The sequence below is a fragment of the Nyctibius grandis genome, chromosome 6 (genome assembly GCF_013368605.1).
Source record: "Nyctibius grandis isolate bNycGra1 chromosome 6, bNycGra1.pri, whole genome shotgun sequence".
Lineage (NCBI taxonomy): Eukaryota > Metazoa > Chordata > Aves > Nyctibiiformes > Nyctibiidae > Nyctibius > Nyctibius grandis.
Genome location: NC_090663.1, coordinates 38,639,463 through 38,664,465, shown reverse-complemented (window position 1 = coordinate 38,664,465; position 25,003 = coordinate 38,639,463). Strand labels below are relative to the sequence as shown.

General features: G+C 41.2%; 1 protein-coding gene across 4 annotated transcripts in view; it reads left to right on the top strand.

The window, feature by feature from the left end:
- Positions 1 to 25,003, top strand: part of STOX2 (storkhead box 2) — a 152,834-nt gene that overhangs the window by 112,846 nt on the left and 14,985 nt on the right. For all 4 annotated transcript variants that reach the window (XR_011048424.1, XR_011048425.1, XM_068403725.1 and 1 more), the window contains exon 2: positions 20,327 to 20,479. Coding sequence is in view for 2 of the 4 variants with exons in the window: in XM_068403725.1 (XP_068259826.1) it covers positions 20,327 to 20,479 (153 nt within the window). In the remaining 2 variants the exon portion in view is untranslated. The remainder of the gene's footprint in view (positions 1 to 20,326; positions 20,480 to 25,003) is intronic.

The window sequence follows — 25,003 nt, the reverse complement described above, 5'->3', positions numbered from 1 at the left end:
TCGCATACGATACTTGAAGGGTTTAGCCTTTTGAAGAAGGGGGTGGATTTGGTTGCGGTGACTGTTCAGATTTACTTCTGGCGTCAGCAGTGCACATCCCGTCACGCCGCCGCCCTCGGGGAGGCAAAGGGCTTTTCGTGCCTTTACTGCTTTTTGGGGTACCAAGCCCCCGCCGTGCCCTTGCTTCAGGTGGGAAGGTTTCTCATGAGGACATAGTGCTGATACAGGAATTGGATGGAAATCTTATTTACCACTATGTAAAATCCCCAACCTCAAATGAAAACACAAAGAAACCCCCAAAACCCCAAGCCCAAAGAAACCAATCAACAAAAAAACTTTTGCTTTTTGTTTCTGAGCTCCACCTGGCTGGGACTGGGCGGGGAGTTCCTGAGGCAGCAGCAGCACGCAGAGATGCGGTCCTGTGGGAGCTGCTCCCGCATCCAAAAGGGCGGAGGCACGGGTGGCCTTCGCTGAAGGAAAACGCTGCTCCCGATTTTGGTTGAAAACGTGACAATGTGTAGTGCGAAGGTGGGGGTAACGTCGCATCTGCAAACTAGGTGAATATTGCTTTTCTCCCTTGCTCTGCGGGCCCTGAAACGTTGCCAGCTTCCCTGTAAAGTCTGGGAAGGGAGATGGTGGGGTCGGGGCCGGGCCCCGCACGTTGCCGCCACGCGTTGCCATGGCGACGGGCTGCCGTGGCCCCCGCGCGGGGCATGCCGGGACGGCGGAGGGGCGGGGCGGGGCGGAGCGGGCGCGCCTCAGCGCCGGCGGGAGGGGCCGCTGGTGGGGTACCGCGTCACCGGGAGGCCGCCGGGCCGGGGGAGCGTGACTTCCCTCTTTGAGTCGATTACCCGCGTTGCTGCACAATAAAAGCTCCGTGAGCAGCGGCAGCGCGGGGCGGTGGGCGGCTGCGCTGCGCGCTCCCCTCCCCTCGCCCGCGAGTGTCGGTTGGTACGGCGGGCGGGCCGCCGGTACCGTGCCTCCCGCCGGTACCGTGCCTCCCGCCGGGAAGCGTGGGTGGAGCCGTGCCTTTGTGTGCGGGGCTAGCGCGGGGTGCTGTAGCAGGGCGCTGGAAAGGGGCCGTTACAGTAAAGGCCGTGCGCTTCGCTTCCCTGCGGGTTTAAAGAGGCGGCCCGGCTCTGGCGTGAGCACGGGGTTCGTTTGAAGGGAATAGTGTCTTAGAGCACGGCTGGGTTCGGCCGTGGCTCACAGGCCTAGAAAGCTGGAGGGGTTAGTGGCAAAGCGGGTAAATCCGGTCTGTCTGAGCACTTCCTTTGAGATTCTTTATTGCTAGTGCTGGAGGGCAAAGAAACAAACACATTCTTAAACAGGTTACAGAATTTCAAAGCATACTTAAAACATCTCATCAGTCTGTCTATGTTATTTCTTTGTAACGTTTTTAACAGTCATCCAACTGCAAAGCAGAGATCTGAATTTTCCAGACCGGTAGGTGAGCCTCCAGGTGAAGTCTTGATCAGCTACTGCAAAGTTGTCCCGTGTTTTCTTCCAGTCCTAGAATGGAAACTGGTATTAGCGCCTACACTCGCAGTGCTGGAAGTCTCTCCTTCCAGCTCCAGTAAGCTGCAAGTAGGGCCTTAGTCAAAATTTTCCTGAAGCTGCAAGATGCTCTTGCACTGTACAACTGCTTTATGGTTGCATCACAGCTGAGGGTGCAAATTACAAACCAGGCTGGTTTAGGATTTTTAGATCTTAATCTTAATTCCGGGACAGTCCCTGACAGATAAATTATGCGTGCATAGTACACCCGATGTGTTGGAGCTGCTGCACATGTGAGATGAGTCTATATGCATGCAGTAGCTAGTTTCCAGACATCAGGCAGCCTGAGTTGCTAGGCATCTGGAAAAGTGGGCGATTACTTCAGAAATACAGGAGAAGTGTTTTCATGTGCAAGCATGCATGGGTCATAGGATTTCTGTGAATAATGTATTAAGTCTGTTCTCACCTGGTATCATCCTTCCTTTCATTCCCTCCTCCCCCAATGGACTATAACCCGCTTTAAAAGCTGAAACCAAATTAGCTTTTAATTTGTGCTCTGTGTAGTTGCATGGAAGCCTCAGTGCTTCCTTGAGGGGCCAGGAAGCATTCATGGGATGATTGTATTTGCACTATTCTTGATTTGCTCCATGGTGGGGAAGTGGGGAGGTAAAGGTTTTGGAATAGTTTCAAACAGGTTCTAGAGTTCTGTATTTTACAAAACTTTTAAACAGGGTGTTCATGGGGGAGTAAACCAGATATTGTTGAAAAAATGAACCACTAACAGTGTAATGAAATTATTCATACAAGTGTTTTATTCTAACAGTAATGTCTGTGGTAAAGATTCCTGTGACTGCAGGTGTATTTTGCAGGGAAGGTTGTTCCAAATAATCACTGTTTCTTGCATTTTGAACAAGTATTTAAAGCAGTGTAACTTACAATGCATAGTTTTTTGATCTTTTTTAGGAACATAGACTCCCAGTTTGGAATCATTTTCACAAATCCTTGCCTAAGCAGTAAGGTGGGCTAAGGTTTTTTCCAGACTTCTTTTTGTATTTTTTTTTGGTCACTTTCTGGAACTTATTGCCAGCTTTGAATACCTGTGAATAAACTAATCAGCAGACAATTTGAGGAGAGTGGTCTGACTGCTGTCCACACTTGCAAAATCAAATGACTGAGGAGTCAAAAGATATGGAAGTTGTTTCAGGATTCATCTGCTGTGTAATAGCTCAAGAGGCAGCCTGCAGTTCACCCAGTTACTTGGGAGCTGTCAAAGAAAGCAATATCTTATTTTACAGTATTATTGAAAAAAAAAAGTGCATGTCAGACAAAGACAATTTACAACCCATTTATTTTCAGCATTCTCGTAATTCCCATTATTTGAAGTAAAACCCATCTTCCTGACAGAACAGCTTCTTAATTCCCTTAATCCTGCGTCAAAGTGATAATCCTTTATTTGTGACCTCATAGGCTGTTGCTGTGGAGAATGTTGTGATATCACAAAGCCAGCACTGTGACTTCACTGTTGGTGGAAGCCATAGTTGAAGGAGACAGCCCGCTCTCTGGAGGCCTGGGGGAGAGTTTATGTACTTCTGGTGTTCTGCAAGCACATCCTTACCTAAGGAGCAGTATCTGGCAAACAGGCTTGCATAATGTCTGTCTGCATAGGTGCTGAATGATACAGTCAGAGGCTGCGTATGAGGGGAAAATTTGTGGTGATTATGTTTGGCGAGGTTACTCCTTCCACTGAAAGAAGTTATGTTATCAGGAGGAAAATGTCACTGGAAGTTACACAGGGCTTTCACATCTTCAGTCTCCAAAGATATCATGAGGGAATGGCTCTGAATACTGGAATTATTTTCTCTAAAACCGAGAACTCCTTGCTCTGTATCCGTCATTTCTTTATCTTAAGAATATAATTTTTCAAAACCAAAACTTTTCTTGGAAACACTAATTAAAAACAATTAATTAACATCAAAACTTCCGTCGAAAAAATTTTGTTGGGAGCAAGGCAAAAGTCATGTAAACCACATTCAAACGTTTATGCCCTGGAGTAGACTTTTAGGCTCTTATTTATAAATGGAAGTATGAAGGAGATGCGTGACTTTAGACATTGTGGCAGAGACTTTCAGATAATCCCAAATAGCTTACATGCATGGATTCTTTTCATGTTCAAGTCTGAGCTTTTATACCAGGTTCCAGAAATAAGTGCCTAAAATTGGGCTCCTAAGTAACTGCCCTGATTTTCAGAAGTACTGAGAGTACAGCAGCGCTCAATGGAGATAAAGGGAAGTGCAAATCTACATCAGTTTTGAAACTCAAGCTGTGACTATTAGAAACAACATATGGCAATAAGAACCAAATTTGGCTCCTTTAGTATCTCTGCGTTTGACTGTAACAGGAAGTTTTTAGAGAAACAGTACTTGCAACTGTAAATGTCAATCGTTATGTACTCTTCAAGAGAGAAGCTGTCAGAACCCAGGAAAAAACATTAGTAAAAGAAAAAGATAATTCCTTTGTTTTAATATTTACTTTTTGAATACATTAGGGAGCATGTGATCAAACAATGGGAAGACACATTCTTCCCTCCAATAAAATCGGTATTTTATTTTTACTATTGGCTATTCCATTTTTCATTTTCACTTTTTTATGTATGATATGAAAGGTCATGTAGAGGAATTCAGCAGGATTATGCATGTACAACTGCTCCCATTGATGTAACTTTTGGAAGTTGTATAAGCTAAATCAGGTTTAAAAAACCCCACTTTTATTCCAGAATAAATGGGGATTTACATAGATATAATTACACTAAGATACTTCTGGCAGTAAATTAGTCTTTTAGACCAAAGCTCTGAGGTCAGTTTCCATCTTATCCCTGTTACACAGATGTTACCCAAACTGTGTTCAGAGACTGCACCAAAATAGATGCTACGTAACAACTGTACAGTGTGATACCTCAATTAAATGTAGTACCAGAATTAAAACAAAATACCACAATTTAAAGAAAAAAATCACAAGCCTCATGCAGAGGCTTTGCAGACCACACATGGCACTTAGGAAAGCATTTTCAAGTTCTTGTGGATTACACCTTCTTCCTATGAAACTACATGTGTGTGTGTGTTTTGAAGAGCTTCTCCTGAAGCAGCAGAACACTTCTAAAGACAGTACTGGTGATGACATGCGTAACTGCTTTCACATGTTTTGATTCAAACTGCCCAAACCATTAGCATGCTCCCTCAGTAGAGTGATGTTGCATGTGTGCCTTATTAGCATGCAGACTACTGATTTACTCTCCACTTTCTTTACTCTCCTGTAAGCTCCCATCCTTCCCCTAGCTTTGATCTTTGACCATAAAAGCTTAGGAGCAACCCTTTGGAGAACAAGCTAAATGTTTCTTTTTAGTTATTCTGCCGGTTCCAAATGCTGGGAGGGCTCATTCAAAGCCACTGTAGGCTGTAGGTTCCCTTGGCCAGAGCCAGGCACTCTGGCTCATGCCTGAACTGCCAGGGGTGGTCCCTCTGCCAGGTCGCTGGCACTTGGGCCTAGGCTTTGAGCTGCAGCGCCAGATACCTTTGCTCTTTCAGGCTTTTAATTGAGACTTTGAACAGAGGCTTTCATTGAATCCTTTGTGTGGCATGGGGTGAAGGTCAGCCTGGAAAACAAAACAAAGGCAAGCAACAAGTGGATGCAGAGCACATGCAGATCAACAACTGTCCTTTTTTTTTACTTCTTTCTTCAATGATACACCCAGCCGTTCCCACTTTGCTTATTCCAGCAATCCTGTAGACACTTATATTTTCCCAGCCTTCCTACAGCTGGAGGTACTAAATTTATTTCTTACCATTTGGTTATTATTCCTGCTTCTGTTTAGCCTCGCTAAGCATTTGGATTCTTTTAACGAGTTTTCTTTCATCATTAACATCACATGCTGCATCACTTGCTTTAGGAATCAAACAAAAATAATCTCTTTCCTCACATTTCCTTTTAACCTTTCCTGTGTTTTTTCTTACATTGTTTCTTGTTTTTCTCCTCAGTCTTCAGCTGCTGCTAATTCAGTCTTTGTAGCCTAGGTTTTTCTTCAAATAGTCTCTACAACAGCTCTTTAAGACTAAAACTTGTGGCTACCAAATAGGCAGGAGGAACAGCAGAGGTTTCAAAAAATGCTCTTAGGGCTACTTACATCCCCTGCAGGTGTTTCCAAGGGCTGGTCTGCGCAGCAGTTCCAGCCTCCCAAAGAAGGTGGCCAGGTGAGGAGAGGGGCAATGCACCATCCCGTTCACCATGTGCAATACCAGTGGTTACTGATGATCAGAAGTGCTTTTGAAGCAGAGCGCCTTGTCAAGCTCTGGCTCTGGCAGAGACGCTTTTTACCCTTCTAAATAGGAGTCGTGTGCCCTTGGGCCCGTAAGGGTCTGGGTGAATTAAAGTACTGCCTGTGGGGGTAGCTCATTGAAAAGAATATGGCAGTAACTGTAACCTTTTTTCTTATGGTCCAGAATAAGGAGTGACAACATAATGACAAGATAAGGAATTACTTTTTGTTGTTGTTGTTGTTTTAATGTGTGTTAAGAAAATATTATTTTGCTATGGCATAAAACATAGTCATTCAGAGCTTGGATTTATACATCCCCTATGCTTTGATCTCAGAATTTTGTTATATGTGATTTTTTTCTCTGTGTCCGGTGGTTACTTGCAAAATTTATTCAAGAAATTATCCCAGATCTCTCCTTTTGCTAGCCTTTTGGTTTAGTTCCATGTAAGTTGAGATCATCATCAGCTCCTGAGATTGTCTCAGGAATCTAGTCTTGATATACTAGTTTAGGTCTGTCTACTGAATAAGAGGGCAAAGGCACAACTATTTTTATGTGCTCTCATCTTTCAGAAAACTGGGTCATAGCGACACTTGGGGAGCACGCTCTAGTGCTTTGTAAATACTCGGTGAAAGTCCAAGAGAAAAATCTTGTCGAGCTTGGTCTAGAATACAGAGGAGAAAAAAGAACGGCCAGTTCTGGTCCCTGGAAATGGTTAACAGCGTTCTGTGCAGCAGGGATCAATACCAAATGTTTGGGTTTTAATAGCTATATTAGAAACCTGAAGGATGGAATGGATAATGAAGTGGTAGCCCTATCTGTCAGATCACAGTTGTTCAGGTTCGTTAAGACTGCTGAGGAGGACTTCAGAAGGCAGTAGCGGCAGATGAGTAAAACAGCTGAGCAATTCTGCAAAATAGTGACATCAGCAACGTAGTGTAAGGCAATGCAGTGAACACTGACAAAATAGCTCAAATATGTTAGATTTCATACTTTTTTAGGAGCATGGTCTGCACGTTGCAGGAGTCAGGGGTGATCATATTAGATGAGTCAGGGTGGTAATTGAAAGTCTAAACGTAAGACTGTAGATTAGGAGATATGTAAGAAGTCACGCAAGAGAGGTCTGTCTGTGCAACTGGTAATTTCATCCTTGTTTTGGATACCGTGTTTGGTTTTATGGCTCATGTACAGGGAGGTTTTCAGAAGCCTGAAATTTCACTTAAAAAATAAAAGAGCAGGAGGTAGGGAAGTGTTGCTGTTGTAACGGCAGTAAAACGCCTGTTGTAGGTTTTGGATTACTGCTTCCTGTAATAAAATGAGTGCTCAGTAAAATTAAGAAGCAAAAAACATGGGAAATGGAGAGGAGGAAACATTTAAGTGAATTGTTTAATTGCGGGAACCCCTGGTTGCAGGTACTATCATTTATTTGGGAAGGTAGTTTTTGGTTGCTGCTTTTGCTGATAGTCATACTAATTGGGAGAAAAAATGAAAATCTGCCAGTCCTTGAGGATCTCAAAAGAACTGTTTCTGTCTGGAACAAGGGCATTTCACTTTAAGGTGCAGTATACACTAGTGGCAATGTGTGCAGTTGGTTTTCTAATGCTTCCTCTAAGATGCTTGACCAGCACGAGAGAGGCAGCGGATTTGGTGAGCTGCTGAACTGTTGTGCCATGGCATTTCCTGTGTTCCTGTCCTCACAGCTGATCCCCACACAGGGGAGACCGAAGGACAGAATTTGAAAGTATTTTGAGTCTTTGTGGGAAATAGGGTGAAGCATAGGGACAGAATATCCTAGTATAGCTACTTCATATATTAGGATGTAAGATATTTTGATTTCATAAGCATTAAATTACATCTTCTTAAATCTACTCCAGCCACAGTGAAAACTGCTTTCCACCACAGGGTAAAAAATGACCCAGTAAACTCTCAACTGCTAAGTCTTTGGAGTCTCTAACCTTTTCTTTTTAAAATCACTTTGGCACTATTTTAATTGATTCCATGCTTGGCCTTTTCATCAGTTCTTTCCTGGCCAGGAAAAACTGGGCTGTTAAAGGCTGCTGCAGTACCATGGGACTTGTTCAGTGTTGCAAGTTCTTATTTTAACCTGAAGTTATCTGCCAGTCATCACTATTTGTTTGAAAAGCTGTAACCACCGCAGTATCATCTTTGGGATGAAAATCCTTCCATGGTTACAGCAGTCAGTATAAATGAGAGAGGGCACGCTATGTTGTTGCGTTGCATTGCTAAGCATCCCTTTACCTTTCAACAGTTTTAGCTGCTGACTAGACTCTTGCTAGTTTGCTGCAGCATCCCCAGCCACACTGAAAATGTGTTCTGGCTGAGCTGAAGAGGATAGTGAAGAACATGTGGCTAAGACAGGGTGATTGTTATGTTTCAACGGCCATGTTTTGTGCTTTCAGGAGTGTTTGTAAAGGAATATTTTTCTCTGCCTTTATGAAATTTCCACCCTAAAACAAAACATCTAGATTTATCAGTTTATTGTTTTTTTTTTTTTTGTTTCTCATGTGCTCACTCTCTCTTGCCAAATCTCCTCCACTGTCAGATTTTTTTAATGCTTCTATCTTTCCTTACATTTACTTTTTGCTGCCAGAAAACAGGCAGGCTTTGTTTTTGAGGGGGTGGAGTGGTGGTGTGGTCGTTGACAATACAGCTTTAACGTTACTTGAATTAATTTAATAGTAACAGGTTTCTGTGGAAAAAAAAAACCAAACAACCAAACAAAACCAAACCCTCCTCCCCTCCTGTCCCATGGTCCTAGCTACAAAATCTGTTAGAGAATTCTTCTGTGTTGTTTAAAATATCACATACTTTCCAGTGAGCTATAATCTAAAGAAGCCTCTTTTAGTAGTTGAATTCCAGAAAGACAGTTGTTTTACCTACTGGGCTTTTTTGGGGTGGGGGGGGAGTTTTGTGGGTTGTTTTTTTTTTTTTCCTGTTAAGACTTGATGGGTTCATTCAAATGCTGTTTACCAGGTTGTTGTATTAGCAAGTGTGGTATGGAGTTATGGTTCTGTCCTGCATTAGGTAACATTTGAAGTATTGTTGGTTTTTCGTTTTAGTTTTTGTGACTCTTTTTCGCATGTGGTAAAGTGGAGATGCTTAAAAGAATGGGTATCAAATAAGAAGAACTGAATGGTCAAAGATCCTTGATCATATCCACAGAGTGAGCTGTTAAAGTATAATGGGCAAGATCGTGGTCTTGGGAGTCAAACTCAGGAATATTTGCTTCAAACTCATTAGTTGCAGGCAGCATAAAAAAGATATCTGGAACCAGTTGTTCAGTTGTGGGGTGACCGTGAACCACTAATGTAGTACAGCTGTGAAAAACACAAGTTTCATTATGTATAGGTCAGGGTATTTCCACTAAGAGTATGGAAATTTCAATTTCCTTGTACCTGATGCAGGTGAGAGATTAGCTGGACCACTAGAACATGGTGCAGAATTCTGCTTGTTGCTTTTTAAAGAAAAGTTATGTAAGTTAGAGTAAACGTAGAAGAGTCCTCTAGAAAGATGAAGGGGACAGGAGGAGCAGACATACAAAAGAAACACTAAAAGAGCATGCTTTTTTCCAAGCCACTGGAAGGAAATCTGAAGGAGGGGAGGTATGTTCTCTGCAAATACATTGGGGTGTAAGCAGCAGGAGGGGAAAAAAAGAAAGAGTATTTAAGCTCCTAGACAACATTAGCACAAAACCAGATGGGCATTACTTGGGGTATTGCTGAATTTAATACCCTGATCATGTTCCCTTTTGTGATTTCTTAAAGAACCAGGAGATTTGTTCAGGTGAGCCAAGTGGAACTTATTAGCATACTGCAAGTAAGTTGTTATTAGTGGAGCACTAATATGTCAAAATTTTTGGTATGAGGAGATTTCCTAAAGAAATGTAAGTGTAAGTTTGTATCTTTCTGATATTCCTTAGTCTGGTTTCTTCTGGGGCCTCAGTATTCATGGGTTGTGTTCCCAGTCCGGTGTTTGGGTGACTCCTGGTTTGTGAAGCTGATTCTTGTAGGAGTAATGGTAGATAATAATGGTAGTTGACCATAGTCTCAGCAGCTACAGGCTCCAAATGCTGAGTGCTGATGTCTGATTTTAGCCTCCGAGATTCAGGATCCACCAAAACTGGTACAGACTAGTCTGAATTCTCTCATGCTCTTGATAACCTTTTTGGCACCTTTTGGCAGTGTTCTTTTTTAACCTTTTTTGTTCTCTGCCCCCTCATTTGAGCACATTTCTTTTCTGCTCTTGAGTTTCCCTCTGATGATGGTGAAAGGGCTGTGGCAAAGGAAGGGAATCCCAGGCCCTGGCTTGGGAGGGCTCAAGCATGTGTGCAAGCTAATGTGGAGTTTGACAAGGGAGTCTGCGTTAAACTCCGACACAATGCATGTGCAAAGGAAGAAAATGGGATCTTTATATCATCTGCTTTCTCAGTGTATGGTGGAGATTGATCTCAGGCTACACTGTATTCTGGTCTATTTGGATGCATGTGCATGTATGGAGTTATACAGAGAGAAGTATACGGTCTATTCGTGCTGTACACTGTCAATAAGGCAGCTTTTGTTTCAGTACCAACTTCTGTCATGTGCTGGGGAGATGTGGGATGGAGGAACAGAGTAGCTGCCTTGATTGGGGAGTGCATGTGGTATTTTGGCTAGGCCTTCCTCCTGTGAGGTCACGCTGCAGTAACGTCACTGATGATGGCAGCACTGGTTTATCCATCAACTTCAGCTCTTCTAAACATTCTCGTCGTCATTTTCACTGCTTCTGGTCTCTCCTTTCACTTTTGCTCTCTGCCGTGCTTGAGGTGTCAGGCACTTCTTGCTGTTTGTAATACCGATTAAAGGGCTGTGTTATGGTGCTGTGAACTGATGAATTTGAGTAAAGGCATGCTGAGGTGCATGTGCACACGAGATGTATGTGCACCCTAGGTACCTGTGCAGGCTCAGTGCGTTCCCTAGGGTGTCACATGTCCAAGAGGCGTTGTCTCACTCAAAGAGCGTGCAGTTGTATTAGTCTGTTCAGAGTAGTCAAGCTGGTCCTGAGTATATAATTTGAGTTGCAGTGCTAGAGAAATCTGTTAGAGAGAAAGGGTATTCAGGTTGTGGTATTACCTTTATCTTTCTTCCAGCAGTATTTTAACTTTGGTGATAGTAGTGTGACTACTGCTGCGAGAACTTGTGCATGTGTGTGAAAACAGTACTGCGTGCACAAGCCCAGCTATTTAGCTTTGCGTGAATGTTGTCTGCTGCAAAGGAAAAGCAGATTGGAGCTCTCATTTTTTCTTTCAGTAGGTGCCTGTTGTAACTCACTTTTAAGCCCACAGAAATTTTTCTTCTTGGAATGAGTTTTGTTGCTGTAAAGTGGGTGTGGGCTTAGCAGACAAACAGCCAGAGTTTCTGCAGAATGATTCTGGGGGACCCAAACACTGCAAATGCCAGGTTGGATTCATTAGAGGCTTTGCAGCTGATCCTGCAGCCCTAGGGAAGGCAAAACTCCTGTAAAGCTGGAGGAAGATTTCCTGGAATGAGGCCTTGCAGGGAACACAGAAATAGATGGCTGTGTGTACAGCAAAAGCCCAGCTTTTAATGTTGAGATCTTGGCTGCTGTGTAACTACAGGTGTAGCAAAGCACCCAGTTTACCTTACACTTGTAAATTAGCCCATTGATGGTATGGCTTTGCTGCATAACAGTTGCCATAGACCTGTAAACAAAAGTGATGTTTGTTAGTTGTGTAACCCAGCTATTTACTTGTCCTCTTGAAACACTTACATAGACCTATTTTAAGCTGTGTTTGACTCTTTCACTGCCAGGGTAGTTGTAAGGCTAGGGCTTGCAGCATAGGGAGGTGGTGGCTTTTGTGTTTAATTCAGTCCTAAACGCCTGCTGTGTTCATTTAGGGGAGAACCTAAGAGAACTACCTGTTTCAGCACAGCACAGGTGAGTCGTGAAATACTGTGTTTCAGGATTTTATGGAGTATGTGCCTACTATGCTTCAAACTATTTCAGAGTGCTTAGGATACAGGAACCTTTAAAGAAGTGCCTCATGGCAGCACTCCTTTTTCTGTGTGCCCCTCTGTTTCTGCATGTCGGTCTTCTCATTTTGATGACTAGATCACATCTAGAAATAGCTCTTTTGCAGTAAGGGCAATTTTAAATGTTTACTTATCTTAAAATCCCCAAACAATTAAAAATGTTTCTTCAAAACAGCAGCATCTGTCTCTCATCACACACCATTTCTAGCTCTTCTTCTGTGTTTTCCTGATGCTTTAGCTTAGCATATCGTCCCCAGGCAAAGGAAAACCTAGCACTGGGAGTGAGATCCTGACACAGTGACCTCCTTCTGAGCATTACCTTCTTTGTCAGTAGCAGCAGAAGCTGAAGCAGCTCCGCTGGCTCTCGGCACTTGGAGCAGTTTGACATTTTCTGTCTGGCGTGCTTTCAGGGCTCACTTTGTTGTGAGCCCAAATGGTGAATGGGATGATGAAAAATGAGCTTGCAAGAACTTGTCCACTGCTTCTAATTTTTTAATAAACGGTTTGCAGCAGCACAACTTTGATCCAGTGTATGCAGAGCTGTTTGTTGCGTGCAGGTCTGCAGCAATCTTCAGGATTGACAAAGGAAAGTAAATCTTTCTTTTTTAATCAGTAGAGTAAAAACTGGTAAGTGTCATGCTAAATAGTGAATAATTTAAGAAAATATTGCTCTCTGTGTGTGTGTGCAGATATGTCAGTGCATTTGTGTTTTTGTGTATTGGGGGTTGTGTATTACATCATGTTAGAGGTAAATTTTTTGTCTTGACTAGAGTGTTAAAGCTTTAACTTGTCTTTGCTAATGCATGTAAATAGCTTTCTTGTCCACTTAATGAGAAGGCTGGCTTGTTATCCTGCACAATGCAGCTGGGCACTGTTCCAGAAGCCGAGGCACTTCCTTTCAAAGACAAAGAAGCCAGCGCAGACTTAGGGAGAAACCTGGAACGTTGCGCCGTTGCTTTTTTCACAGCGATGACTCATTTTAGTTCACAAAGGATTCTGGGCAGGGTAGTGAGAAGTCAGGTTGGCTGATCCATTCCTATGACTTCACTTTGCAGAGAGCCAGGGAGAAGAGGAGTGACACTGCAGAATCCTGAGGCACTGCAGTGGAGAGGTGCTTTGCGAAGACTGTGAGTGCCTTCAGAACAGGGGGTGGGGACAGAACGTGATTCCAGCCGTTCCATGGAAATAGGGCAGAAGGAGAGAGATGTTTTCAAAACACTGTGTGGGACTTATATTTGTAGTCCCCTTTCGATTCTCTACCTCCACCTGCCCTGTCATTTCTTAACCATTTATTTCTCGTACTTATGTGAGAATTGTGTGAAATAGCATTCCTTTCATTTCATTCCTGTCCTACATAGATACTGCATTATTTTTTATTTTCTGGAAGCCCCTATTTGCTGCTCTAAGAGGTGGGTGTTCAACATATTACTGCCTAAAAGCATGTTTTGTTTTTCTTCTTTCAGGTCCTGTGGCACTGATCTATGCTGCAGCCAGCCAGCTTCCACAGTGATATAAAGCCCCAATATGCACATTGTTATTACATGACAGCTACTCTGGATGCTGTACTGGAGCATGGAACCAGACCATAAGGATTCAGGTAAGTCCCCCTTTTTAACATATTGTGTGCCAGGAATATAGACATGGACATTTATTAAAAGATGCATTTGAAAAATACTGTTTGAGGAAACACATTCTAAAGCACACAATATATTAAAAAAACACAGTCCCACCCTTCTTCTTCCCAGGATAATAAGCAACACCACCAAAATCTACTCGACTGAATCCTCTGGGAAAGTTCCATGCTCCAGCAGAAACTTTTTGTGGTCATAGTTGCAGCATGTGCTGGGATATCACTTTGGATCAGGAGACAGCTGGCCACAGGACATGAAGAAAGAAAAGGAAATTTAAATCACAGGAAATACACAGGATGAATGCATGTAAGACAAGTCGTCTGACTGTGGGCGGTTTAGCACTGTTTCCGAAAGTTAGTGCCACTTGGTGAACCGGGAGATCATGCTTTTAGCTGGGTCCGAATGATTAAAAAGATCAATTTACATGGTTGAAGTTAATAACTGGCAAGGGACTAGAACTTTGTTCAGAGGGCCAGTGTTTGTCATATGGTTGGTCATTATTAAGATTGTTGTGCTTTCTTCAGGCTAGAATTGGAGGGGTCACATTGCCAGGTCACATTCTTGAAGTGTTAGTGATCTGTATCTGCAAGGGAAGGTGTGATTTTGTGTGCATGCATTTCAGAAGTGCAGAAGGAGCTTGCTGGTTAGTGAATGTGTTACTGCATTTGTCAAGCCTTTGTTTAAGCTGCTTTTAAACACGAATAAATGGACGAATCTTTAATGTATTTTTTCCTTAGTGTTACCAGTCCTCTGATATGTGTAACTGTCTTGTAAACATAACCTGCAGCTTTGTTCATAAAATACTCAAGGAAATGTGGTTTAAAAGGAGGATTTAACTATGGCTGAGAACAGCACAAACAACACACCTTCTCATTTTCTTTATTTCAGATTTTGCCAGTAAAATGTGTTCTTTTCTGTGTTAGTGTGTGGATCCAAGGTAGTTCAGAGTCGTCTGGGTAATACCACAGAAATCTGCATATTCTTTGTGTGTCTTCCAGTTTTTTATCAAATGGAAACATTGTCTGGCTTAAAATGGCAATTATACATCATTGTTGTGAGTTCACATAAGAAAGGTTTTGTTTGCTACTTCTATGTAAGTATTCCATAATTAGAGTGATTCAGTCACATTGGAGTTTGGGGGGCGAAAAGGGGTGATGTGCAACCCAGGCCAGGCATGTAACTTCTTCAGCATCTGTCCCTTCTTTAAGTAAATCTGAAAATGTGCTTTTTCTAGAAGAGACTTTTCACTTATGATATTCTTGAAAAAAAAGTGATACTGTTCTAGGCTGAAGAGCCCTCTTATTACACATTGCCAGTAGTTTTGATTTTGTTTGCTACCTTGTGTTTGAAAAGGATCTTTCTGTAGTTCCTCCCAGAATAAAATCATAGGTGAGGGTTGACCAGAACAGGCTGTTGGCGGGAAAGTTTTTGTAGGGGACTTCTGTTGCAATCACCAGCATAATCATGAGGTGCCGTGAAGTTATTGTACTCTAGTTTGATGTTTTCTGCTGTAAGCAGCAAAAGTAGTGAAGTCAGATTTCCCTTGACAGGTGTTTTTTGACTGGATTCTCACCTGTCTAGTGGGAGCTGGCTATGCCTGAAGCTCTGTGCAGACAGAGCATGCATAGCAAACACTCGTCATAGAATCTCTGTTGTCGAGTGAGGCCAGACCTCTCTGGCACATGCACGTACACAGACTGTGATTGTGCAAGCCTCATTTCCTGTGGAAACCAAGCTAAAAATCATGTTTAAAGTTTGTCTTGATCCATAGGAAACAAAAGGTTAAAAAAGATGTTGAGAGGCTGGATGGGGAAGAGAAGCTGGGCTTTGGCTTCCTATATTTCACAGGATGCAGAGTGTAATCAGAGGGTCTCTTGCCATTTCAGGGAAATAGTGTGTATAAATTCTAATAAAGTGTGGCTTTGCACTGTAATTTCCTTAATTTTCCTTCACAATGGCTGTACTGAATTGGTTCCATTTATAAGTCAAGGGGTGATTTTTCAAACAATCTTCATGCAAACTTCACGAGACAGGGAGTTTGACTTCCAGGTCACTTCTTTTCAGGAGCAGAATCACTAATAAAAATTCTGTCATCAGTATGTAGTTGATAGTTCAATTGCTGGTACATGGTGCAGAATACAGTCTACCTCATTTTCTCCCAAGATGGTGGTACCCAGATCTTCAGAGAACAGAGACACTAGACAAACTGGCACAGGAAAGATTCTGGCTGCTATGGGTTCAGGATGTGTGAATTTTCATTCCCAGCACTGTTAACAGACTCACTTTCTCATCTGTATGTTAAGGATAGTTATGGTTACCCAGTTTTTCAGAATGTTTTGGAATCCATTGAAGAATTGTGCTATGTAAGAGCTAAGTGTTTGTTTTACGTGCTACTTAATCTGTTGTTCTAAGTAACAATAATTATTCTTTTCCCACAGGGTAGCGCTACAAATCCACAAGGCATAAATGAGGACAAATCCCATTCGTTGTTTGTTATGTGCTTAGACATTTTTGAAAATGAAGTGCCACTTAAAACAAGAAGTCCAGAAAACTTTAAGAAAAATTCTTTAGAGAAAAGTTTGGAAACACACTGCAGAAACAGAGTTAAAACTGTGTGTGTGTATATATATATATAGTGAGTCCAGAGGAGGACCACGTAGATGATCAGAGGGCTGGAGTACCTCTGCTATGAAGACAGGCTGAGAGTTGGGGCTTTTCAGCCTGGAGAAAAGAAGGCTCCGGGGAGACCTTATAGCAGCCTTCCAGTACCTGAAGGGGGCCTACAGGAAAGCTGGAGAGGGGCTTTTTACAAGGGTGTGTAGTGATAGGATGAGGGAGAATGGTTTTAAACTGAAAGAGAGTAGATTTAGATTAGATATTAGGAAGAAATTCTTTACTGTGAGGGTGGTGAGAGACTGGAACAGGTTGCCCAGAGAAGTTGTGGGTGCCCCCTCCCTGGCAGTGTTCAGGGCCAGGCTGGATAGAGCTTTGAGCAACCTGGTCTAGTGGAAAGGTGTCCCTGCCCATGGCAGGGGGGGTTGGAACTAGATGATGTTTAAGGTCCCTTCCAACCCAAACCATTCTATGATTCTACGATATATATATAAAATATTTAAACAAAACACCAGTCAGCTGGTGAAAACTGCTTTCTGAGCTCCAGTTTTCATTTAATTGGGAACATAAACATATGAAAGTCAAGGATAGTAATTTGATTTCAAAAGAAAGCTGCCTTAGACAAGCATCAGTCAGACCTAACAGGAGCCATATGCTAGCTGTTTTATGTTAAGTGATGTGGTTTTCCAAAAAAAATTAGGAAAAGCGTATTTGATATTTTTTAAACAGATCTTTCCTAAAGAAGTTGTAGTAAACCTTCTGTTCAACAGGCTAAACAGTATTTATGCACGTAATTGACGTTAATATATTATATTAAATCGTAGATGCAAGATATTTTCCGTTGTTGTGGATCAAAGAAGTTTGTTCACTGAACTATAACCACGGAATGCTTGTAATTTCCCAGAGCCACAGGATAGTTAAGATAAAACTTGGCAAGTTAGAGCCTTCCTGAGCTGAGAGGCTTTTGGCTTTCTATCACTAGGTCTACTGAAAGTTTTACATATGTGTGCTAGCCGTTTTAAACCAAGAGCCAGTAATTATCTCCAGCAGACAGTTATGGACAACAAGCTATGGAGGTAATTCTGGCACAATAGAGGTGAAACAAGAGTTCCCTTGTCATAATGAAGAAGGCTGAAAAGCACTCAGTGGAAAAGAGTAAGGCTTAGTTGGCGATAGTCCCTTACAAAACAGAAAGAAAAGGCTCTCCCATAAACCAGTATTTGTTGGCCATTTCTATTGCATTTAAAGCCATTTAAATTATTATTTTATGGACAATTATAGTCTTCTTTATAGTTAATTAAATGGTTGTTAAGCTCCCAAATATTTGCAAGCAGGATGCATGTTACCCTGGCATACTAGTATAGCATGCTTTGCTAGAGATTGTGTTAACCTTAAGGAACTGATACTGAATGTTTTACATTGATGAGTTAATGTGAAGTATAGTTAGTACTTCAGTGGAAGCTCTTGGCTTGTTCCTGTTGACAAGAGCCCAGCTGGCAGTGGTCAAATGTGCAGAGTGAATGTTTTCTGCACGCTAACTAGCAAAGCAATTCCATGCAGGAGGCGTGCTTTGAAAGGGAAGATTGCGTAAAGTGCAAGGTTACTGAAATGCAGGTAAACTTTGTTATTCCTTAGCTTGTACTTAGCCAGTTTTAAGTTAACAAGTCCCGACTGGGAGTGCTCCCAGAGGCGTATCTCTGCAGGCTCTGGGCAGTCAGGGGAGCAGGATGGGGGCTGCTCCCAGGGGTGAGCAGAGTAACTGGTTTGAGTTGTTGTCTGAACATCCCTCTGGGGGCAACTGGGAGGCTGCAGAGCAAACCTACATAAATAAGCAGCACTTGCTAGGCTTCATGTACAGCCCTTCTTGCATCCCTTTCCCACTTCAGGAAGCTGATTTAAGGCCCATTCCTTACATCCTAAATATCATTCCGGTTAGCTGTGAGTGGATCATTCTTGGTGAAAGGGAAGGAAAGAGGTCTTTCTCCCGCTCTCCCATCCTGGTGGCTGCATAGGTGGCAGTGTGAGTGCATAGGTGGGAGCAGGTACAGGGATACTTTTGCCACTGTGCTTTGGTTTAAGAAATTGCCAGATCTTTGATGATCCAGATAAAACAATTCGGGAAGTTACTGCCCTTCACCTGTATGCCCTTAAAGCTACCCAGGAGGCCTGTTCCAGTGCCCAGTGAACCTGATAATCTTAAACCTCAGCTGAGGGCAATATATGCCAACCTGTTTGACATTGCACTGAACTGAATTTAGTACTGCTCACAAGAACACTCATGACACAGATAATCTCTATGTGAAGGACAGTGATTTCTTAAATTGCTTAGCTAAATCTGCATAATTCTTATCATAATTCTGATGCTTTTTAGATGTGGAACTAATCATTAAAGAAACTGATCCCCTACACAAGTACGTGGTGACTGTTGATCAAAGTTGGTAAACTTATGTGTCTGGCTGATTATAAGCATTCATCTATGAACAAGTTTAAGCTGACAGCAAGTGTAATTATTAGTAAATAGTAATATAATAACTGTGGTGTTCTTTATCCATTCTCAAATGATGAGGGGACAAATGGTGTTTGCTCCCAAGTCACGTGAAAGTGTATCTCTCATGTTTCCCTGTAACCTGCCTATGATCTTCTTGATTGCTGTTGTCTGTAAAGCACTTGTGGCAGGAACCTTTCAGGTGTATGTGAATAAAAAATGTCCAGGAAAGGATATATTTTAAGATCATCGTTCTGTGGTCAGATGAGAATGATCTCGGAGTGCACTGTGTTGGGATTGTGGTGTTGGTCTGGTCAGGCCTGATTAAGCAGAAGCAATCAGGAGACAGCATAGCACAAATGTGTATTTTAAATCATTGTTGTGTCTTGGGTAATGTATATCTCTGTTGTACAACAGATTGTACAGCTGGTGTATTGAAAAATAGTGCTCATAAGTCTCACTGAAGCAGTTATGCAATTTGCTACTCCCACCAATTCTTTTTTGTCAAAGTGCTGAGTATAATGCAAGATTAAATGCATTTTGATAATCAGTTTTAGAAACTGCTCTTCCCATTTAATAGACGTAATAGGAATATAGAATTAATAGGGCAAATATTGGATCCTCTAAATTGTGGAGGAAAGTTTGAATTTGAATTCCAGTAATTTGATTCACAAAGTATTGCTCTGTGACAGCAGAAACAGGGTGATTTTCCTGAGATTTCAAAGCCATTTAGGTAAAACTTAATCACTGGCTGTTGAGTGACCTGTGGCCAGGAAAGGATTTGTAGTCTGTTCTGTCTGTTGCTCTTTATTATTACTTTTCCATTGGCAAAGGAAATCTTGTAGCTTGCTGCTTCCCTTTATTTGAGATCATTGGGGAACTGTTACCACTTCAAGAGGAGGTATAGAGTAGAATCTAAAAGAATTTCTGTTTTTATATAAAGTTTGTTAGAATGCACAGATATATGTGTATTTGTGTAGTCATGCTAGTATTATCAAATGGTAATTTCTCCTGTAACTTTTGTTTTCAACATTTTTCAATGATTTTTTTAAGTATGGGTTAATGAATTATTTTTAAAGACAACATGAGAAAAGTTACAGCAAAGTTAATTTTCAAGCCATGCTGGAACTATTAAAACTTCTCTTCTAAAAAATATGTAGTCCATACAAAGACATTTGACATGTAGATCCAGGAGAGATTTGTTCAGGGTGTCAATCTTAAGGCCTCTGAAGAGTGTGCTGTGCTTTGTCAGCTGAGTGAAAATGTTATTCATTAATTCAGCAACTTTTTTCTGATCTTTGTTACTATTAAGAAAAAATGTTCTATCAAATGGAAATGGTGGGTGATCCATACTGCTAGCCTTTGAAAGGGGAGTGAAATCTCCCCTTTTATGTTCAGAGAAATAAATGCAACTATTTTGTTTGTGCAGTTACCTAGTAGGATTTTCAAGCGTGAGGTTTTGCAACCATAAGAGCTAATTTGTAGCTGTTTTTCTGAATCTGTCTACTGCACCCTTAGAGAAACTATGTCTGCATAGTGTATATCTCCCATTTTCCAAAGTTCACTATGCCTAAGTTTTGAAATAAGCTGTTGGATGGTTTTCCATTCTAAAAGTTTTATCCCCAGCTTCGTACAAAGACTACAGAGCTCTGCGCATCTTCTCCGATTGCATCTCTACATCCTTGTTCTATGAGTTGATTTTTAAACAAAATGCTTCATTGCACATCTGTTGTCTTTTTACAGGTGATGTATCACCCATCAGCATGTCTCCCATCAGTCAGTCACAGTTTATTCCACTTGGGGAAATACTTTGCCTGGCCATCTCAGCAATGAACTCTGCCCGAAAACAAGTCACACAAGAAGCACTAATGGAGCACCTAACAACCTGCTTCCCAGGTAACTGGACATTAATAAATCATTGGTCAGATGGGTGCCTGTCTGTAAAAGGGCAGCTAAAGAATCCCCAGTCCCTACCCAAAATGTTGCTTATCTTTTTGGCTTCCTTAAAAGAGGGTGTTTCAGTGTTTGGTAGTCTGTTTTTCTTCACTCTTCTAGATGGGAATATTTATTAATCCTGAGATGCTACGCAAAAGTAAAAGGAGGCTTTAGGGTTCTAATCTTATAACCTTTTCTTTATTCTTAAACATACAGAGAATTGAGTTCTCTTTGACGGGGCCATTCATGTGAGATGCGTTTTGCAGGGTTAATTCCTGACTTTATGTAAATATTAAAAATAACTTGGGGTACTAAACAGCAAACTGTATTGGCATGTTTCTTTTTTTCAGACTGGTATCAGAATAAGCTGGTTTGTGATTTTTCTTACAAAATAACCTTCTTTATTATCATAGCCAAAAGCACTTAGGACTTCTTTAGTAGTTACGGAGAACAAAGCATTGGACCTGTGCCTGCTTCAGGGAGAGGTTATATTTAAACTGAAAGGATGTTGTCAGCCTGGTTTCCAGGGGGTTTCAGAGCCTTCTTGGACACAGTTCTGGCTTTTGCTTCTGTACTGCCCTTGCTTGAAAATCTTTAAATTTGTTGGTTCATTGTTTTTTTCTTTTGACGTGACAACTCTCCATGACTGAAGATTTGGGGAGTCATAGATACACTTGCTGCGTTCACAAATGCTGGTGTTCACAAGATATTCTTGTCAGCATTTGATAATATTTATCAAATGGTGAAACGAAAATATCTTGGATTAATCATACTGTAACATAACAAAAAGGAAACCTGTATTAAGAATGTACTCACGAATATGCTGCTTCCCTACTGGCAGTCTGTTTCTGGAGCTGGTGAATCATGCAAAATGCATCTTGTAGACACATCTAAAAGTGTGGTGTAAAAGCATTGGGCAGAGGTTTACTGCTCAAGAGAGCATAACTTTTTCACTTGTGCTTTGTATGATCCCGGGCAAGGTGTTTAACCATTCTGTGCCTCAGTTTACAATTCTCTAAACTGGTTGAGAAACTTCTCTATTGTACATCTTTTTTACAGCTGTAAAAATCAGCTAATTCAAAATGCTTCAGTAAGAAAACTAGTGATACATCTGCCTCATCTAGGCAGCCTAACCATAGCCATGTTTTGCTGTCTTGAATTTTCTTGCTTACTTTTCAGAGCAAGAGTTGCTTAATGCCTTGAAGGTTACATGGCTTTTGCTATAACTGGTACTAAGTTCTGAGATTTTAAAATATAATTCTGGATTGAGAGCTATGTTTGAAATAAACTATTCTGTCTGACATTTAATAATTGCACTTTGGGAAAAAATTGCTGCAAGTATATTTTAAATACTGTCGTTCTGTCCCAGTTTGTGGTTTTGTGTATCAGAGTTTGTTTTTTTTTTTCCGGTATGCTTGGCTGATTTTGAAAATAGTGGTAAAATTTGTAAGGGATGGAATGCAAAGGCGGCAAAGTTCACAATTATAACTCCAGTTGAATTCATCTTGATGATTTTTTTCCAAGTCATGTTTTCTATATAGCTATGTACTAGAAGAGTTCCGTAGATTGCAAGTATTTTTCCAATGATTCTATCAAAATTTTTATATAAACATCATTGCATGGTGAAAATGATAATTTATCGGTGACATTCCTTGGGTTTCCTGGGAGCATGATTATCAGTTGACTTGTTGTGGTGTGCTGTTCTTGCTAGACAGAACCATACATCAAAAATAATTCAACAGGCTGGATTATTTTGTAGACTCTGCTCAGAAGAAGCCTGAGGCAAGTTAGCACACAGTCTCTTGGCTGCCTGTTTTTTTACCACTAGCCATGAACATGTGCATTTCTCAAGTCTGAGACTAAAAAAAGGAGAGCCTTGTTTTTCCTACCTCACTTCCCAAAATGTAAAGAAAATTATTGGAAGAAAAAAATTCCACCCTTTGTTGTCCAATTTTTTCCCCTCTCTAGAGAGCTGCCTTTCTCTCCCAGCCATGACGTGTTTAACATAGCAAACATACATGTTCTCTCAGTACATGAGGATTATCCAAAAATTTTGTCCTTTCCAATAAACAGAACCTTTACTTCTGCTGAGTGATATTTTTTACTTGTCTGCCCAAACTCTCTCATAAATCAGCCGTGGCTTTTTGAGCCCTTATGTTCACTGTGGCTCTTTTCAAATATCTAGTGTCCTCCCATATTCTGGTAGTTTATTTTTCCTAATTAGGTGCTGACGCTTCGAGAGAGAGGAGAGCATTACCAGTGTAGATGTATCTGTCATTGTCACATAACCTCTCTGTATCTCACCCTGTAGCAGCACTTGTCTGCCTGTGTTGTTTGTGTTTTAACGAACAGATGCTTCACTGCATTTCATAGCGTGTATAAGTTTCCTAAGACCCCAGATGCTATTCTCAACTGCCTAAGAATAATAAACCTCTTTCCTCAGTGCAGGATCTTAGACTTGCAGTCTAGCCCTCTAGTTTGCTGAGCCATTGTGCAGGCATAAATCTGGGCCATGGCTCTATCTGAAATAAGGTATGCTAATTATTTATAACATCCCATAGCAACCACTCCACATCCTTAACTAGTATTTCATGAGCCAATCAGAGTATTTCTTTTATCCCCTGTTAAGCCTTAGCATCAGCTCAGGAGAAAATCATTTTAGCAGATTTAACACCATTTAAATACTACTTCAGATGTATTTTTCATGAATTTATTTTATTGAAAAAGTTTGTAATGATAATGCACATCTTACTTGTGGCTTTTATTGTTGGTCAGGTTTTTAAAAAAGCAAGAGGGCTCCTGCTGCACATGCTCCCATTATTCTAACTTAGAATTAAACAATGAGATGTTTGTACAGCCCTACTTTATAATTTATTGACCATGGTTTAAATCCTGTACATTAAATGTAAATCTTTGAAATCCACGATAGGGAGCTAAGAATGTAACCTTTGTTCCTGTGTTTGGCAGCCAGACCCTCTTATCTGTATGAACCTGTCTGAAGAAAACATCAAGCCTTAGTCTATGCTGCCTTTAGTAAGGATTTTTTTCTTTCTCTTTTTTTCAGTTTTGTCCATGTACTTATTAAAATCATTTTAAGGTGTTCATAATTTCAGTGTAGAACATACATGTGTATATTGGACTGGGTTGCTTTCCAAGCGAACAGTTTTCTGAAAGCTGGCAAATTCCTCTGATATTCACCTTCATAACTGTTCACTCTTTAAATATGTGAAATGTATATGTAGCACTTAAATTTTAAGTGTCTTACATTAACTGAGTTCACTCTAGGTCAGTGTTCTTTGTGAGTGGCAAACAAGACATAATCTTCTGTCTGGAAGCTCAGTGGATGGCATAGTAGACTCTCTTGAGATGCAGAAAATGTACATGTCTGATGATTCAGTGTCCAGACAGTTTCTGCTTTTGAATTATTAAACCACCACATAATCTTAAATAACACCACTGCTGTCATGCAATATTTTATATGGTAGAGTCTCTAAGCTACTGGGTTTTTTACTCTTCTTCCTGTTCAATGGAGGAAGGGAGACCATAGGGAGACTTCTGAATGCGGTGGGGTAGCTTACGTATAGACGTGATGTGTGCAGGTTGCTGTAAAGTCTCGAGAAAGCCAGGAAATCTGTATTTAAAATAGCAACAATGGGAGCCAGAGGAGTGTCATTGCTCCTGTCCACCATGCAGGAAAGCCTAATTCGAGTTTGTGTTTGTTTCTGCTTTTGTAAGTACCTGAAAGAGATCTGAACAAAGCCATTGGCAGGCAATGCTGAGCTCCAGAGATCTGCATCTGCTGTTGTCACTGCTGGCTTAGTGAACCACGTGGTTTTACTGTATGCTGGGAGTGATCAAAGTGATAGTCTTCAACTCCAGAGAGAAGGCTGACATGATTACCTTTACAGCATCATTGACTGCCCAGGCATGCTAATTTTTTTTTCTTGGTGTTTATCTGCACATTCTCTATTCACAAGACTTAGTCAATTAATGTAACTACTGGGCATCCAGCGTTTAGAGACTCATTTACCCAACACGTTGTAATCATTATGGTTTACTGGGTGAAAAATACATTATTATCTTTACCATGTATTTGCAGTGCATTTTTGCCTAAGTTAGTGTAAAACATCAGAAGATCCATTTCAGTCTCTTTCCCTAACTTTTCTGTAAACTTCCAGGAGCATGTTTTCCTCTCTTTTGTTTTGTTCTGGTGTTTTTGAAACAGTATGTTAAAAGAAGTCTTTAAGTAAAATAAGGATGAAGGACCAAGTTTTTGCAGACAAAGGTAGGTATGTGTTGAGGTACTTACGTGTAAGCTTCTGGAAAATGCAATGGATCGGTCAGGTTGTTGATGTAAGAGGCAGGAAGAGAGATTGGATGCTGCACAGCAAGTGCATCTCAGTTGGAGCGGGGTTGGACCCTGCAGTGCATTTTCAGCACAGGATGGAGAAGCAGATGAGCTTGAGTTCGGGGTCATCCACTTCT